General features: G+C 39.7%; 1 protein-coding gene across 2 annotated transcripts in view; it reads left to right on the top strand.

The window, feature by feature from the left end:
• Nucleotides 1-18,789, top strand: part of LOC142157864 (b(0,+)-type amino acid transporter 1-like) — a 53,207-nt gene that overhangs the window by 10,583 nt on the left and 23,835 nt on the right. Inside the window, exon 1 of one of the 2 annotated variants that reach the window (XM_075211393.1) lies at nucleotides 11,995-12,496. The exons of the other annotated variant lie outside the window; for it this stretch is intronic. Within the exon in view, the coding sequence (XP_075067494.1) occupies nucleotides 11,995-12,496 (502 nt within the window). Of the gene's footprint in view, nucleotides 1-11,994; nucleotides 12,497-18,789 lie in introns of those variants that run through there. 2 annotated transcript variants of the gene reach the window in all.

The following is an 18,789-nucleotide window of genomic DNA, read 5'->3' as shown; positions in this document are numbered from 1 at the left end:
GGTGATTTCAACATCCCTATTGCTAATCCACGTTCCAATGCTGCTTCAACACTACTCTCTCTAACCTCCTCACTTGACCTCTCCCAGTGGATTGAATCCGTTACTCACCAGGACGGCCACTGTCTTGATCTTGTTTACTTTAGAATATGCTCAGTTTCTAATTTCCTTAACGCTCCTTTCCCCCTCTCGGATCATCACCTTATTAGATACTCGCTTACTAACAATTCTTTAACCTTCCTACTGTCTAACTCTTCCAAGCCTCCTCATACCGCAGAAAACAGAAATAACAATGGAATCCCACCCAACAATAGAAGCTTCCTGCCTGACATTTCTATTTCTGTTAACAACATGACCATATTCCCACCCCGCAAGCTCACTGCCTAGGTGTAATCCTTGACTCGCAACTATCCTTTGTCCTCACATCTGGCCTGATTCATTAAGGATCTTAAATAAAGAGGTATCTTATTTCAGTCTTCTGGACAAAGCCATGTTACAATGCAAGGGGTGCAAACTAGTTTTCTGTTTTGCACATAAGTTAAATATTGACTGTTTTCTCATGTCGCACACAAATACTTGATAGCTTATTTGTACACTGAAATTTAAAGTTGATAGTTGTGTGCTACATGAAAAAACAGTCAGTATTTAACTTATGGGCAAAACAGAAAGCATCATTCATTACCCAGACTCCCACAGCCCAGGGGCCCTTGCTCTTTATCACATGTTAATCTCTAGAAGTGGAGCTCCACACTACACTTTTTCCTAACCGATTTATTTATTAAATCATGGAATTGAGGAAATATTTTTTACTGTTGCACTGAATTTACTATAAATAACATTTCAGATATAAACCATGGAGGTAAAATACACTGATCAAACTTACCCTGACATTCCACTGACGTTCTGTTAAAGACTAAAGTATTGCCTACCCACTCCATAATAAACAGATCGTCTGCCTAAAATTTTCAGTGTCATAAAGGGATCTCATATAGGTCAAAAGGTTGAATCTGCAAGCATTTGCGTTACTCTGACATCATGGGTCCACCTGAACACGCAGTGAATTTCTGCACAGCAGGTCTGTAAAGCTGTCATTCAAACTCTGCCTGATTAAGCTAGGTACACACTGCAGGGTTTTTGTCCAATAATCGGCTCAACCAGCCGACATACGACCGCTCGTTTGAAAGTCGGGTCAGTGTGTGCAGTGACACGATGGTCGAAAGTCTGCCCAAATAGACGATTGTCGCCTCATTTGGTTGGTCGTACTGTTGGGTTTCTTTACCTATGTTAGCAGAATAACCACCTGTAATTGAATAAGTCAGTCAGCAGTTAGTCAAATATCTATAGTGACGATCGATCGAAGCACAGGATAAGGGACCACACAAGTGTCTGGTTTCCAAACTCAAACTATTTTTACTGCAGAAATAACTCATATAATTATACATAACAGTTTTTAGGGGTATAGAAGCTTAACAACCAATTAGAAGTTTTAGGGGTATAGAAGCGTAGCAACCAATTAGAAAACAGTAAATTATGAAAACAACAAGCTGATGATACATTATGCGTATTGTGCAATTTGTAAGTTTTAAACAAATCTTTCTTATGTTTTTAACTTCTCAGGCATTCTGCCACCAGTCTTAATGTTACTTTTCATAGAACATTCAGCTGTCCATCCTTGGCTTGTCCATATTCTCTGAGAACATCTTTTGCACCATTTTTTCAAAGCTTCAATCTTTTTCTTTTCTCACTCTGAGTACAATATCTACTAATTTCTTTTAAAACTATAACATAATGATTACTTATATGGATATGTCATTTTCATTTTGTATACTCTCACAGTCCCCACTTTTAATCATTATTTTACAAAAATCCTTCCTAACAGGAATCAAGCAAACAGACTAGGGTGATGATTCTAAAGGCTATGTCCCTACGAGGTGATGCTTGTCATCTTTCCAGGCAGAGGGTAATAACCGTTGACACACATCCATCACTGTAGTCTATTCACGACCTTCTTAGGGGAAAGTAGAGTACAATTGTTTCAACAAACACATTTCTCTTTAAGATTGACTTCCATCCCAGGTAGGGAAAGTGTTGTGATCAGAGTTCTGTCCTTTCTGGATATCTGTTATTCCTTTAAGGGTTTACAATTCTTTGTTAGATTGAAGCATTATTGCAAAAGCATTCTTTCCTCATGTCTTTTCTGCAATCTCTGTATATCTCTCCTGAAGGTACATGACATGTATGCATTCCATCCTATCAACATGGTTAATATTACAATGATATTAACTAGTGGATGTACTAACAGGTTAATTATATTAGTCATTGAGGGGGATGATCCCGTGAACACATCCCACCAATGTTTTTAAACTATTGTATTTAAACATTTTGTCTACCTGTGACATTTTATCCTTATAGAATATTAACAACTTCCTTTCCCACTGCAGATGTGTTATGTTAAACATCCTGAAAATGGGTAGGTCAGCCTGTAAGCTTGCAGTGGCGCACGCAGGGGGGGTTTTTGAGTCTCCAGAAACCCCCCCCCCGCTCTAACTAAGTGGCCACCATAGCGGCACTGTCCTATACAGCAGCCACGGCGCTGTCAAAGAAGTGTCCGTGGCGGTGCTGTATTGTATACAGCACCTGACCCGAAATGGAGCTGCTGCGCATTTTCGGGTCAGGGGCCCCCCTGTCAATCCTGCGTGCGCCCCTGAGCTTGTATTATTACTTCATCATATTTAATCAAGCAGATCATTTGCGGGGCTACCTCTATTAATGTGTCATACTCTTGGGTGTAATGCCAGTACGCAAACACTGGTGTTATGCTGCAATAAACATGGTTCAAATACTGCAGTTTGTTGAGGGTACACAGGTCCCATGTCTGTATTATGACAGAGATCTAAATTATCTGTCTTATTCTTTCCATCTATGTAATGCCCCTTAAACTCTGGTGTCCACTGATTGCCATCCTGTAGGATCATAGGCATAACTATAAACTTACATACTTGCGTTTCTGTTTTTTACCAGAATTGTTTTGTTATATAGCTGTAAAAATTCCTTATTCCATTGTATATTCTTCATCAAGGGATTGAAAACTATGGGCATCCAGTCAGCCTGCATATGGACTATTTTACTGACATCTGCTCCTGTTTTCACATTTTTCCCTATGTCTGAGAGATCAGTAATATTCCACTTACACATGGTTAAGTTTCTTTTTCTGAGTTCTTGATGTACATAACCCTCTCTCGTACAATTTTCCACATCATTTTGTAATAACCCTGGAGTGGCTGCCATAGCTTTAGTCACATAACTCATGAAAAGGATATATTTGATCATGATGCAACGTCTAGTGTGAGCAGCGTCTTCTTGCAGTGTGATGTGTGCACCCAGGAGCAGGGCCGCCATCAGGGGGGTACAGGGGGTACCCTTGTACCGGGCCCACACAGGGGGCCAGCTATCTTCAGCCTGGCTGTCACTGTGACAGCCTGGCTGAAGACAGCATCTAAGACGCCGGGACTGAAGGACAGTGGGCAGAGCCGTGACTGTACCTTCAACCTTAACTTCCGCAGTGGAACGCATGTGCGTTCCACGAACAGGAGGTTCGGCTTTTGGAACGCATTTGTATTGTGTGTGTAAAAAGTGAATATATATATATATATATATATATATATATATATATATAAAATATAGTTTATGTAAAAAAAAAAGTGATTGTATATATATATATATAAATATATATATATATATATATATATATATATTAGGGCCCTCCTTAACTTACCTTTCTGACCCCCTTCATGGAAGAGAGGAACAGGGAGGGAGCCGGATCGTGACCACAAAAGGTAAGGTTTTTTTTTCACTTTTTTTCTACAGGATTTTTTTTTTCATTGCCCTGGGCCCCCTTTCCACCTGGGCCCCCAGGCACCTGCCCATCATGCCCAGTCGGAAAGATGGCCCTGGTTCATCGGGGGGGGTCATCGGGGGGCCCTGTCTGCTTCATTGTACTGGGCCCCACGAATTCTGATGACGGCCCTGCCCAGGAGTCTCGGTTCTGGAAGCGAAGCAAGGGCTAAAACATGCAAGTGATTTCAATGGTTAGTTAAAGATTGCATATACCCAGTCAAATCTCCATGTTTATGTTGTAATTGCTGTGGATAATAACAGCCTGTCTTAGGTATTGCACCAAACAGAATCTTATACGGAGATAACTTACTGATTTTACTTGGTACAGTTCTTACACTAAACAAAGCTATAGGTAAACATGCTGGCCACGGTTTCTTGATTTTTGCCATTATTTTCTGTAATTTTCAATTTCAGAGTACCATTAAGGCGCTCCACACATCCTGAACTTTGGGGTCTGTAAGGGGTGTGATGGGCAGATATGATTCCCATGTCTTTTAACAGTTCCTCGAATCCTTGCCCCATAAAGTGTGTCCCTCTATCACTGTCAATGACCTCTTGTACCCCATATCTGCAGATTACCTCACTCCTAATTTTCTTGGCTACTGCTTTAGCATTTGCTTTCCTATACAGCTATGCCTCCAGCCAGTGACTAAAGAAGTCGACACAGACTAGCACATTCACAAAGCCCGAGCATTTGAGTCTATCTGTATCCTCTTATAGGGATACTGTGTCTGGGCTGTGCTTTTACATGGAGTTGGGACAGACTTACCCTGGTTATTCTGTGCACAGATTAGGCATCCTGCCACTAACGCCTGTGCTGCTTGGGCAAACCCTGCTGCTATCCATAACCTGTTAGTGAGTACAACCATAGCATCTTTCCCCAGATGCACTTTACCATGTGCTTTATTGGCCATAATGGGATAAAGTGCTTTTGGCAGACACAAATGCTGACCTTTACACCACTTTCCTTGCACTTATAGTGCTCCATGTTTTGCCCAAGTCTTTTTCTCATTCTCTGTTGCTTATCTCTGCATAAGTTGGAGTGTGGTATGGTCAACCTTGGGGTCAGCAGTCACCATGTATATAGACTCCCCTTGGGGTACTGGGGCTATGGTGGCTTCTCGTGCGGCCTGGTCTACCAGTCTATTTTCCTTAGCTTCGGGGGAAGTGTCTCTGTCTATGCCTTCACCTTCAATCACTGACAATTTGGAGGCATCTGAAATGCAGTGAACAGTGCTCTGGTATGTTCAGCATGTTGACTGGTTTGCTTGCTGAACCCATAAAGTCCCTACTTTTCTATATAGGGCCATAATCATACGCACTTACAAACGCATAACTTGAATCAGTATAAATATTTACTCTTTGTCCTTTTGCATATATGCATGCAAGTGTCAGGGTCTTTAATTCAGCTTCTTGCTCTGACGGGACTCGATAGAGTCTGTTGAATCACTATTTCTGTGTGTGGGGTTACAGCACACCCTGTATAAGAAACACCATCTATGTGGTAGCGTTAGATGTCTGCATTTGGTAGCGGTGTATCTTTAATGTCAGATAAATCCAAACATCCTTGTCTCATTAGTTCTACACAATCATATTCAGAAAAATTTTGTGTTTACATTTTCTCTTCCTGTTCAATCTGGGATTTCCCCAAATCCCTAGGGAAACCCCGATATATACAGGTACTTCTCCCATCTCTTGAAATTTGCTGCAATAAGGCAACAGGATTCAACATTATGCACCGCTTAAGTGTAACGTTACAGGGAGTTAGCAGTGCTACTTCATATTTGGTAAGTCTGGCTGCTGAGAAGTGTTTTGTTTGTGCTTGATTTAAAATTTCTGTTACCGCATGTGGCACCATTAAGGTTACTGGGTGCCCTAGCACAATATCTGTACTTTTTCCAAACACTATGGCCGCTGCAGCCACTGCTTTTAACAGAAGTAGGTGCTGCTCGTATGACTGGGTCTAATTGTGCAGAGTAGTATGCAAGTGACCTTAGCTTGCGACCATGTCTCTGTGTCAGTACTCCTTGTGCATGTGCACTGACTTCATAACAAAATAATGTGAAAGGCTTGTCATAATCTGGCAAAGTCAATACTGGCGCTGAAGTTACTTCAGATTAAAATTGATTAAACATTTGGTTCTGCTCAGATGAGAGTATAAATGGCTTGCTATCATCCAGAAATGCTATTGCAGGACCGCAAATAATAGCTCATAAAGTCTTAAAGTTTTTTTAATTTATGTACAAACATTGAATTCCCATCAATGCATAGCCACACCCATCATATAAAGAGGTATTTACAGTATATAATGATTATAGCACAGTAAATAAGGACAGTGAATGTCTTTACAACACTGATTGACTCCAAACTATTATGAGGATAAAAATAAAAACCTTTTGTTATCTACCATAATTTGACATTACATTGCATTACTTTCTTTCAAACCATCTTATATAAAATTTGGTTTGAAAATAAAAAACAAAACAAAAAAAACAAAAACAAAAACCAAACCCAAACACTATTTCATATTCAACTATATTAGTCCATTTCTCCTTTTCTCTTTAAAAACACACTCAGCAGAGTCTACGTTATTTAAATTCTTCATTAGTTTATACTGTTGTGGCTGTAGACCAAAACATATTGCAAACTTCTATTCATTGGAAGTTAGATCAATGCAATCTGGATTGCCTAAAGGGTCTTTGTAGCTGGAGAGCTTCTGTGAAGAAAAAATACTTTTGCATAGAGATTAACATTTATTCACTAGGAATTACAGTAATTATCATGCTCGTCAGTATCAGTACACCGTTATCAGGTAACCAGTAAACATTTTTGTGCAGTGAACAGCTGCTAATAAGGCACTTGTTTAAAAGTTTCTCTCTGTAGCTTAACTGTGATGCCATGCGTTCCATGCCATGAAAAAAAAAATGATTTCCTTAAAGGGGCAGTCCCTAATCTCACAAACAGGGAATGTCAAAGTGACGTGACCTGGGCATTCAAAGCCACTCCTTTGTCATCATCGTCTAGTACAGCCTCCTTGAATGACTCCATTGAAATCCAGGAAGAAACATTCCTCACCAACAGCCCTCGGAAAACTTTCTAAGCATTCAGCCATTTTAAAAGCAATACTGCTCCTCTCATAAATCAGAGTACTCTCGTTAGACACCACACATTGTATCTGCAAATCACTCAACATTTTCTCAACAAAATCCCCAGTCACCAAATATTCACATATATTTCCAGATTCTGTGCTTTCCATGTTGAAAGTACAAATATGCTCATTTAAGCAAGTCTCACTCAGACGGCATTTTATCTCGTAACGTTTCTTAAAAGGCATATCAAACCCTCCTTATTTCTGAGACCATTCATCAGTGCCATTTTTCACACAGATTAAAACCGCTTGCAATATCTGCATATAAAAGCTCACTCCCACAATTCACAACTTCATTAAAGAGAAAGCTATTTTTCTCAACTTCAGGAACAAAATTATTTTGTTCAAATACAGAAATGGCTTGTTGGACCTCAGCCAGTTTTCTTCTGACACAATCTACATTATATTTACAAATGTACAACTTTTTAAACCTTAAAACATGTATCTTTTAAAAACGGACAAGACAGACAAACATTGTGATTTAAACTAAATCACACCTCTCCCTTACAGAGCGCTATAAGACAGAGAACAAACAGTGTGAACTTATAACGGATCTCCCTCACACGCAGTAAGACGGAAGACAAAACTCACATACAGAGAAAGAAAAATTAGCTGATATCTTCCACCCTACTGCTGTGGAACTACAAGTCCCAGCATTAGACTAAATACAAGTTAGCTTCAACATGTTATCCCTCAGCACTCCGGACATATTTTATCAGATTTACATACATTGTCAGATAACAAAATACAGAATCTTTCTTCAAAATTTCTTTCACACTGCACGGATAGGGGAGAAAATACACAGTGCACTCGGCAAGTGTTATGTGTCAGTTATTTCACAATAGAAGGGATTGTCCATTGTGCTGTATATCTTCATAAGGATAAGCTTCAGTAACGAGTATGTGGATTCCAAGGAAAAGGTCCTTGGTTTCTGCCCTTACACTGCACTGTCAGTAGTACTGAGAGTTCCACACATATCAATTCCTTCTTTGGCTATCCCCACCTTGTTGTTAGTCATAAACCTTCGCCATTGTTCTGGATCTAAAGTACCGTCAGGGGAAAATCCTGCCCTTTTGACTATTTCTGGGAGACCCACCTGTGACTTCTTCCCTTCCCTACAGCCTAATATGCATTTGGAGTAAATCCCTTTCCCTTGCTAACCTGTGCACCCATCTGAAGATAGCTAGTCGTTATATACCTTTGGGTCGCTAAATACTGCACGCATCTTTTTAGCCCGTAATACTGTAGTTACCAGAAGGAAAGTAAACCTCTATTCAATAAGGGTTATGGCTTTGTATAAACAATCCCAACAGCTGTTAACCCCGCTGCACAGTACTTACAGACAAAACAAATGAACATCAACGCTAGGACAACAACACCAATAATTATGAGAACCTTGGCATTTGGAACCATTGTCTTATTCTATGAGGACCAATTGTTGAGACTTTAATATCACCTCCTGTATATCCATTACAGTACCATACCATGCAAGAGGTATACCAATTACAACCCCAATTTTCCTTCAATGGTTCACATACTTTCACATTCATAGACAATTAGACTAAAACAAATAAAACATTACATTAAACATGTACTTTCTCTAATGAAATATCAAGAGCTGACTTATCAATTAGGTTCATAGGAGTGCAAGAACCATAAGTGCTAAGTACGAAGTAAACGAAGTGTAAAGCACACTCAATGTTTACTTACCGTACGCATTTGTGTAGTCAGCAGTTACAGTCCGTTCCAGAGGGTCTTATTTTTCTGGCAATCGATGTGCACTCCCGGGTTTCGGCACCAAGAAATGTTGGGGTTATTTACCTATGTTAGCAGAATAACCATCTGTAATTGAAAAAGTCAGTCAGCAGTTAGTCAAATATCTATAGTGACGATCGATCGGAGCACAGAATAAGAGACCACACAAGTGTCTGGTTTCCAAACTGAAACTACTTTTACTGCAGAAATAACTCATATAATTATACATAACAGTTTTTAGGGGTATAGAAGCTTAACAACCAATTAGAAAACAGTAAATTATGAAAACAACAAGCTAATGATACATTATGCGTATTGTGCAATTTGTAAGTTTTAAACAAATCTTTCTTATGCTTTTAGCTTCTCAGGCATTCTGCCACCAGTCTCAATGTTACTTTTCATAGAACATTCACTGTCCATCCTTGGCTTGTCCATATTCTCTGAGAACATCTTTTGCAAAATTTTTTCAAAGCTGATTACAATATCTACTAATTTCTTTTAAAACGATAACATAATGATTACTTATATGGATATGTCATTTTTATTTTGTATACTCTCACAGTACCGTTCAAGATTTTCGTTCCAATCTCCTTTCCATTGTGTAGTGTTTATAAACTTCCGACCGATCCACGACAATCCTCCGATACTTCCTCAACCTGGGGGGCGTGTGTATGTAAATTTGGGATGCCTGTACCAGTCCCACATGGTGTGGTATCTGCACATCACAGACTTGTGTTTTGTATAGATGTGTATTACACCTGTCTGGCTGCAGACCATTATACTTGTATAAAGCTTGTGTGTTACCCTTTATAAACTATTAAACTTATAAAGTCATGTTAACCTTTATTAACTAATATTTGTAAAATACCCATAATAAACCTCACAGTGTTCATGCAACAGTTTTATTGCAGATATATTACAAATAAGTACAACAATTTTTATTGCAGAATTTGACAAGTGAAAAAAATAGTATTACACTTTAAAGGTGCTACTGGTTTGTGGCAGAACAGTTCCAAACAGCATACACATTTCAACAAAATTTTTCTCAAGGTTTTTAATTTTTTTCTTGATGTCGCTTGGGTTTCTATTCCCTTTGATTTCTTTACCTACGAAACAAGGAAATAAAAAATGTTTACCATTAAACTTCTATATCTGTAAGTTATATCCAACACCAGAAATACTCTCATTTGCTCACCTTGCACACTGCTCGAGATCAGATTATGTTGTGGTCCCTGTGGTGCAATAATAGCGGCTTAACCTCCATATATTCTGGAAAACAGGCGCCATTTTGGGTAATTATAACAGTACAGGTATGTGACCAAAGCATTTAGTTGTCTCTACATGTTCACTGAAATACCTTTGTTTATAACTTCTTTCATATCTAGAGATTCAACAACAATTTTTCTTGTTTGATACCAGGTGTTAGATTAGTGGTATCAGTGGTATCTAACAGGCCTTCTCACCGTTAATTGTTCGTTCTGACAAAAAAAATCTATGTTACAAATTAGGCATTTAGATTGCTTTGTGTGAAACTTGATTGAAATAAAGTCCTTCAAACAGGTACACTACATGTGCTACTCACCTTTTTTAATGTCGTAGTCGTACTGGTCCAGCACTTTTACCATCATCTCCACCTCTCTTGGGCTCATTGGCTTTGCTCTTTGCTCTTCTTGAGTATCTCCATCCCCCACCTTAACTTTTTCAACATTTTTTGGCCCTTCCAGCACCATCTCTGACTCTGTCTCCGTCTCCATAGCTGCAACCCCCACTGACACCTTCTCCTCACCCGCAACCCCCACTGACACCTTATCCTCACCCGCAACCCCCACTGACACCTTATCCTCACCCGCAACCCCCACTGACACCTTCTCCTCACCCGCAACCCCCACTGACACCTTCTCCTCACCCGCAACCCCCACTGACACCTTCTCCTCACCCGCAACCCCCACTGACACCTTCTCCTCACCCGCAATCCTAACTGACACCTTCTCCTCACTCGCCATCTTTTCACGCTCCCCGGCGCCAGACAGGCTCCTGTGATTTTATACACTCAGACATGGGCGTTCGTTTCTGCTGTGGATAATGCCCGCAGAGAATGGAGCATTCCATTACATACAAAGGGATTTTATTATTAGGGAATAATTATTGCATTGCACTTAACCAGTTAAATGTTTTTCCTAAATTTTATGTATGGTAATAAACTTCTATTTTATAGGAAAGAATGAAGAGACAGTGTTGCCTTCTCTTTTTATGTGGCTTTGGGTGTGAAAGCTCTGCCCCTTTATGCTCTTGTCTTTGGTATATCGTTACATGCCCCGCAAATGATGCTTCAGTGTGTACGAAATTAAAATTATTGCTCACGACAACATGGCTGTAAAAAGTCGCTAACGGGACGGCCGCTCTTCCCTTTATCATCTAAGGCAAGGCTAGTGTGTATGCAGTCCATGGACCGAGCGATCGGACCATCGATCGGATGTAAAATTGATCGGCATAAAAAGTTGGTGGAAAATTCTGTAGTGTGTACCCAGCTTTATACATAGAGCACCTCCCATCTCACAGGGCAACTTGCTGAAGAGGATATAAAGAGAGCACGGCGGACATAATATGATCAGTGTAAGCACTCCAGCTACTTTGTGTAAAATCTGTAGTGCAGTAATACACAGCCTTGGCTATATGTTAATGTCAAATAGTGTCTTCAGTGGTTCTTCAATTGTAAAATCTAAACCTGACTTTAAAGTTGGCATAGGCTCTGTTAAAATGTAACTAGACTAGGGACACTTCCTTACACATTTACCTCTAATTAGTTTACTTTGGTTGCCAGGAAGAACAAATAACAAGCACATTTTCCTGAGTTCATTAACATATAATATAGTTTAATATGTAATACATTTCTATTATTGCACTCTTTAACTTAGGCTACTGTAAACCGTTTCTGCTCTGTCACTTCTGTCCACATTAGCAGGACTAAAGGTGACATGCTGAAACCAGAGCCTTCTTCGCAAGACGGAAACATGAATGAAACGGATGGAAGGGTTTATTTAAAAAGACGTCTGGGCTTTTTTGATTGTATATGCTTTCTTGTAGGTAGTATTATAGGTGCTGGGATATTTGTCTCTCCTAAAGGTGTTTTGGAATATTCTCAACTCAACGTTGGTGTTTCCTTATGTATATGGGCAGCATGCGGGGTGGCATGTATGATGTGTGCCCTCTGCTATGCAGAGCTGGGCTCAGCTCTGCCCTTTGCTGGTGGTGAATATTACCATGTAAGACGAGGATTGGGATCGCTACCAGCTTTTATCACCATCTGGACTTTAACGTTGTTCATAAGACCTGCGTCCAATGCCGCACGAGCCCTGACCTTTGCGGAGTATGTCAGCCGCCCGTTTTACTCCGGGTGCCCCCCACCTGAGCTACTTAAGAAAATATTAGCCATCGCAATTCTCTGGGTTCTGGGTGTCATCAATTCCAAAAGTGTCAAGATGGCCACTTGGGTTCAGGTCATATTCACAATACTTAAGATGATGTCCTTGACCCTTATTATTGTGTACGGTCTTATTGAGCTTGGAAGTAATACAGAGGCTTCCAAACCCTTTCAGGACGCATTTATTTCAGCAGTGCCCAATGCAGCTCAGACTGCAGAGGCTTTTTTTCAAGGCCTGTATGCGTATGGAGGCTGGAACTTCCTCAACTACATGGCTGGTATGTATTTCTCATGGCAGATATCTACTGTCATGCAGTTTAAATATTTTTTATTTGCATGTGAAAGTTTTTTTTTTCTATTCAATAACATAGACATTGATTTTACTAGAAATGTTTAATACAGCACATAACTAACTGTGTAAATAACCTTATTTAGCTATATATTTGTATTTACCTGTGTTGAAAGCCATATGGGATACTTATTCCATGGCAGTGATGGGCAACCCCAGCTTACAAGCGGGCCGCGTAGAGGAAGGAGAGAGAGCACAGTGCCCCTCCCCCTCCTCTGGGCATGTGCAGAGGGGGTCACGTGAGGCGGAAGTTGGTTTCCCCTGCTTATTAAGCAGAGAACAAGATTGGGAGCAGCTGGCTGGGGGCCGCAAGTGTAGGCTCGACGGGCCGCCTGTTACCCTCTGCTGGTCTATAGGAAACCTCTTTGACATTGTGCCTCTTGAGTCTAAATTAAGATTAGCACCTTCCTGTCTATGTTGATAAGTGTTGACTTGGGGTTAAGCTCTACTCACTGATTAGTTGAAGCCCTACCATAGTTGCCAAAATATTAAAACAAATCCCAGGAACATTTTGATGCAGGGGAGGTACATCTAAGCACATCATGTACAGTACATTCTAGGTAGGAACACTATTAAAAAAAAATAAAAAAGAAAAAAAAAAACCCAAAATCCCTTCAGGGGCATAACTGCACCTGTTCAATAAATATTAAGTTATAACACCCAGAGAATAAGAATACATAGTTAGAATTGCATCCAATATGCAAACAGAAATGGAGTGAAAGATTAAAAAACAGGGACATTTTCAGGGACAAAAAAATCCTGTAAAAAAGGCAGCAAAAGAAAAAATAATATAAGCGACGAAGAGCTAGATTTACTAAGAATTGTGTTTGGCAGCGGTTTGAATCCGCTACCCATCGCTGGCGGTTTAGTGGTTAAAACTGCCGCATTTACTATAGGGCGGCTTGAGGCTTCAATTTAAAATGACTGGCGATGTAAGGCGGATTGAAAACCGCCATCAAAACCGCCAACAAAACTGCCATTCAAAAGACAGGACAGGACAGTTTTAATACCTGCTTCAGAATGGCTTGATAGCTTAAACATGCTGTTTGAACTATTTTGCTATTCAGAACATAAGAGAAAGCACCACTGACGTTTAAATTATGTTGGCAATCATTATTTATTGATTAAGGGGAAAATGAATGAAATATTAACTTATGAGGGAATAAAATATTTTTATTACATCAAGGGGATGAAATTATTTAATTATTATATTATTTGGACAATATGTAAGGACAAATTGTGCAACATAAATGATTATATTCACCACTAACAATCAGTTAATAATATTATATATTCACATTTTCTACATAATATAATAGTGTCCCTTTAAATAAAAATTATAAAAAAAAAATTCTCTCTTAAATTAATATTAAATTTATTTTGTTCCTTTATCAATAAATAATGTTTTTGCTAATAATTAAAATATCAATGGTGCTTTCTCTCATGTTCTGAATGGCAAAATAGATCAGACAGCATACAGCTTGAGCAATCTCGCCATTCACAACCACCTCTTTTATTTTGCCCATTTGGATGGCTGTTTTGTGGCGGTTTTGAAATCCCCAGCTTAGTAAATCCAGCTGTTTGTATGTTCATCATTGTTAAAATCGGGATGGCGGTTTGTAAAGTGGAGGTTTTGAAAAATGTCATTTGTGGCCATTTTGACAGCGGTTTGGAATATAGTAAATCCGGCAGTTTTAAACTAGCCTAAAAACGTCCCTTTAGTAAATCTAGCCGTAAGGGTTTTATTTATCAAACCTTCTTAAAAGAAAAAGTGGATTCTAGCTATCATTCTAGCAACCAATCAGATTCTAGCTATCATTTTGTAGAATGCACTAGATAAATATAAACTAGGATCTGATAGGTTGCTGTGGGCTACAACTCCCCTTTTCCTTTTTCAATTTTAATAGAAATAAATATAGGATTTTGCAATAAATATTAAAACATAAATTGAAATACAAATTCCGTATTCATAGGAATGCAGTTTAGCAATGCAATCCATTAGAAACTTGTGAAAACACAGAGGAATGAGGCACACAGTGCCTCAGACCTCAAGTCATGTAACTATTTCCTAATTAATTATTTTTCATTCTCATGAATATACAGATCCCATATTGATGGTGATGTCACTCGTTTCCAGTGAATTTATTGCTTGTATTCTTATGAATATTGATTCAGCCCAATTAATGGCTGCATCTACTGTGCAATATTCTATACAAACCTAAATGATTTGTTGGTTCTATAACCACAGCCTTATAAAGACACAACCAGAATTAACATACATACAATAAATACTTTAATCATGGGGACACTATCATGGAGGAAATCATATAAGGGTACGTGATGATCATAAATATCTAAGATATATAAAAGTAGACAGCACAATTTAAATGATGAATCTGTGGCATGGGCCTGTGGTTTTAATTTAATGAAAAGTGACAAGTAAATGTAGTTTCATCTATTCAGAAGAAAGCAATTGCAGATTGTGTGACAGTGGTTTATTACTAATCTTTTTTTTACCACCCTGACCTATGACTCAGCAAACAGGTCAAGCATGAATGCCCTTTATAATAGTTACTATTTAAATCTTGGGCACATATGTACCAAGAAGAACGTATAGGTTTTTTTTTTTTATAACAGACAGAAATTTCTTGCATGTACGCCCGCATTCAAGTGGATCTCAAGAAACGTTTCCATCTGAATACAGGTGTAACTAAGCTCTGGCTATATGGCAATTGCCGTATGCAGACAGACAATACGCACAATGCATATGTGCAATATAAAGTCCCATCGGAATGCACAGAGAAAAATAAATAAATACATTAGCACCTGTTAATACTACAAACATTAATACAAATACATGTATTTTATTTTTTTATCATTTTTTTAAAAAAAATGAAATGCATATATTAGGATGTTCTTCATGCCTACTGTACATAAGATGCATTTTACTGTTTGTCTTAAATGCAATCACATATTCTGGCATTGCATATGTGATAGTCATCACTATCAGTCGGCACTTACAGCTGCCTGTAGCTGGTGCAAGTGACAGGGGTTAAAATCATGTACCTGAGAGATGCCCAGAGCTTAAGTTGGACAAATGTGTGCGCGCTTGACCTTGGGACGCCCTTGCTGTGCCTATACGACATGCAACGGGACTTACGTTCCTTAATGAATCAGGCCCATAGTCTGCTAATATGTTGTCTGTGCCGCTTTAAGGGTCTTTTTACTAAGCTGAGCCAAAAATATATAAAAAACAGCTGTTCCCCCAGAGACCGGCCATCACAGCTCTTCTTTTAATATATCAAGAGATTTTTCCTGCCTTACCCTGTTCAACGGTAGTTACTGCATAGACTTCTATAGGGACTGCGATGTGACCTAATTTAACAAGCGATGAAAAGCCTGCCTTTGAAAACTGACGCCATCTCAAGATGGTGTTAGCTTAACTTTCTAATAGAATCAATAAGACTCCATAGCCGCTGGAGAAGCCGCTCCTCATCCATCACTGATTGATCTCTGGGCACCTGCACAACCGTAGCCACACAGGAGTCAGATCCTCCATTCGCTGGTAGCTTTAGGCTGCCGGTGAAGGAATTGTTAACATGGGAGGGGGGGGGTGCTTTGCCTGGCTCCGGCAATGAGCTCTGCCGTGGTAAATACAGCAGTAATGCAAGAAGATACTTGCTGCCGCCCACCAATGACAAATGTACTCCTTGCTACTTTAATTCTTTATTATTCATAAGCTAAAATAGGGGACATTTGCGGAAATAAAAATAACATATGGGTATTAAAATTTCCCCCCTCCAGTAGAGGTCTAAATAAATAAATTATATCTATACCGTAATTATAGCTTCTGGAAGGGATAACTAATTAAGCGGCAATGTCGGGTTAAGTGTTTAAACACTTAACCTGCGGGGCCCCGACATTGCCACTTTAAATTTGGATTAATAAAAGCCGTGATGACAGTAAAATGCAGTATCGGACAGTTCTTTATTCAAATCACTTGCGGAAGCACAGTGGCATAGTGGTTAGCACTTCTGCCTTGCAGCACTGGGGTCATGTGTTCAATTCCCGACCATGGCCTTATCTGTGTGGAGTTTGTATGTTCTCCCTGTGTTTGCGTGGGTTTCCTCCGAGTGCTCTGGTTTTCTCCCACACTCCAAAAACATACTGGTAGGTTAATTGGCTGCTAACAAGTTGACTCTAGTCTGTGCCTGTCTGTGTGTGTCTTTCTCTCTCTCTGTGTATTTATGTTAGGGAATTTAGACTGTAAGCCCCAATGGGGCAGGGACTGATGTGAATGAGTTCTCTGTACAGCGCTGCGGAATTAGTGGCGCTATATAAATAAATGGTGATGATGATGATGATGACTTGCAGTCAGCATACTTCTCCATCGGTTATCTGCACAGTCGGTTTAAAGGTAAGTCTATTAATATTTACATAATTTTTTAACACTTTCATTTTTTATTTGTAGGTCAAGTGGGTGTCGTAATTGTGGTAATCGCATTAACAATTACCACCGCTATACACTTCCTTTCATTATTATATTGAGTACAGATAGAGTAATGTGAATTTGCGATTCATTATTAACACTGTTAATCACATCTCTATGCTATTGTGGTGTGTAAGTATACACACTGGTTACACCTGATGTACATCTGGTGTAAATGCTACTAGTATACTTTCTGTATGTATTTCCCTACATGCATTCAGAACGCAAAAGCGTCCACTTCTAAACCAGCCCCTTAGAGTCTTTGGCATCCTGCCAAACTTGTTGTTGACTTCAGCAAAATATTCTTCAAATTTCTCCATTACTTCATTCTTCCTGTGAAGCAGGTAGACTATTATATGTCTTACATGATCATCAATGAATGGGAGAAAATATATCTTCCTTCCTGGGGTCTCAAAGCTCATTGGTCCACACATGTCCATGTGTATCAAATCCAAACGCTGTTTGGCTCTGCTACTGCTGGATTACGGATAATATTTCACACAATTAGTGCATTTCATCATTTGACTGCCCTGATCAATTTTGATACCATTAGCTGCTCTTTAGCTAGGCTTCTTATTGCTTTGGGATTACAATTCTCTAGACATCAAATATGCCAAATATGGATGCAGGTCATATATATCGATCCTGGTTGGTGTTGACAGATTCTTTGCACCTCGGCTTGTACAACTTAGCAGTATTTTTTTCCTTTTGCAAAAGTGTGATGATTTAACTGTCAATCTTAAATGTTACAGCAGCGCCTTGCTTTGTACTGTACACTATTTGCTGGTATCTTTTCCTGAGTGTAGATGAGACTGGGCAATGAAGGTAACCTTCCTCTAACCCGAGGTCATACATTTTTCAGCCCTGTAGCTCCATATTACTTTGGTAAAAAGTGAGAGTAAAAGCTTTTAGCTCTTTGCCATATGACTCATGTCTTTGATGACGCACTGACACTGGTGATAAAATCAGCTTTAAAAGTTTGTAATCCTGTTATATTGCATTTTTGGCGTGTCAGTGATTATTTTCCATTCTCTGCTGATTCATTCTAACTTTCCAATTTCAACAGTCCTCTTTAGGTAACCAGGTTTCATGCATAGAAGCAATCATATGTTTCACATTGCTGACTATTGTTCTTTCTCCCCTCGTGTGTCTTTAATGCTGATTCTGGGGGCATAATCATTGCTAATTAGTGCTCATTGCCTGGTCAGGCATCAAGTGCGATCACAAGTGTTCCCAGTGGTCTGGGATACCACGTAGGTGCTCTATAATTTATAAGCTACTCCTTATATAAGCCTTGTTACATTTGCGCCCATTGCAAGACCTCTCAAACAATGTGCCTGTGCATAAGCAAAAGAATGTGGCCAAATCATGTAAATGACAGTTGTGGTGGGCATATCCAAATTCAGTACTGTAGGGTCATGTACAGGCGCGGGCTGGCAGGTTTCGGCCGGGGGGCGCACAGGCGGCCGCATCACGTGACACGCGATGCGGCCGCGTCATAATGCCGCGGCCGCATACTATTGAAAAAAGAATTTCATCCACGGGGGGAAATGGGGGGAGGCGGCCGGCCCGAACAGCCGTTAGACTGAGCGGCCCGGGTGCCCGCTGCCCCCCTGCCCCCCGGTCCAGTCCGCCCCTGATCATGTACACATAAGTGAAGCATTTCCCCTAGAGAGGAAACCTAGTTAAACTTGGCCACATCTCCAAATATGTCCTTAGGGCTCTCTTTGTGG

Source organism: Mixophyes fleayi, chromosome 5 (assembly GCF_038048845.1).
Source record: "Mixophyes fleayi isolate aMixFle1 chromosome 5, aMixFle1.hap1, whole genome shotgun sequence".
Taxonomy (NCBI): Eukaryota; Metazoa; Chordata; class Amphibia; order Anura; family Limnodynastidae; genus Mixophyes; species Mixophyes fleayi.
The sequence above is the reverse complement of the archived record's forward strand: the minus strand, read 5'-3'. Positions and strand labels throughout refer to the sequence as shown.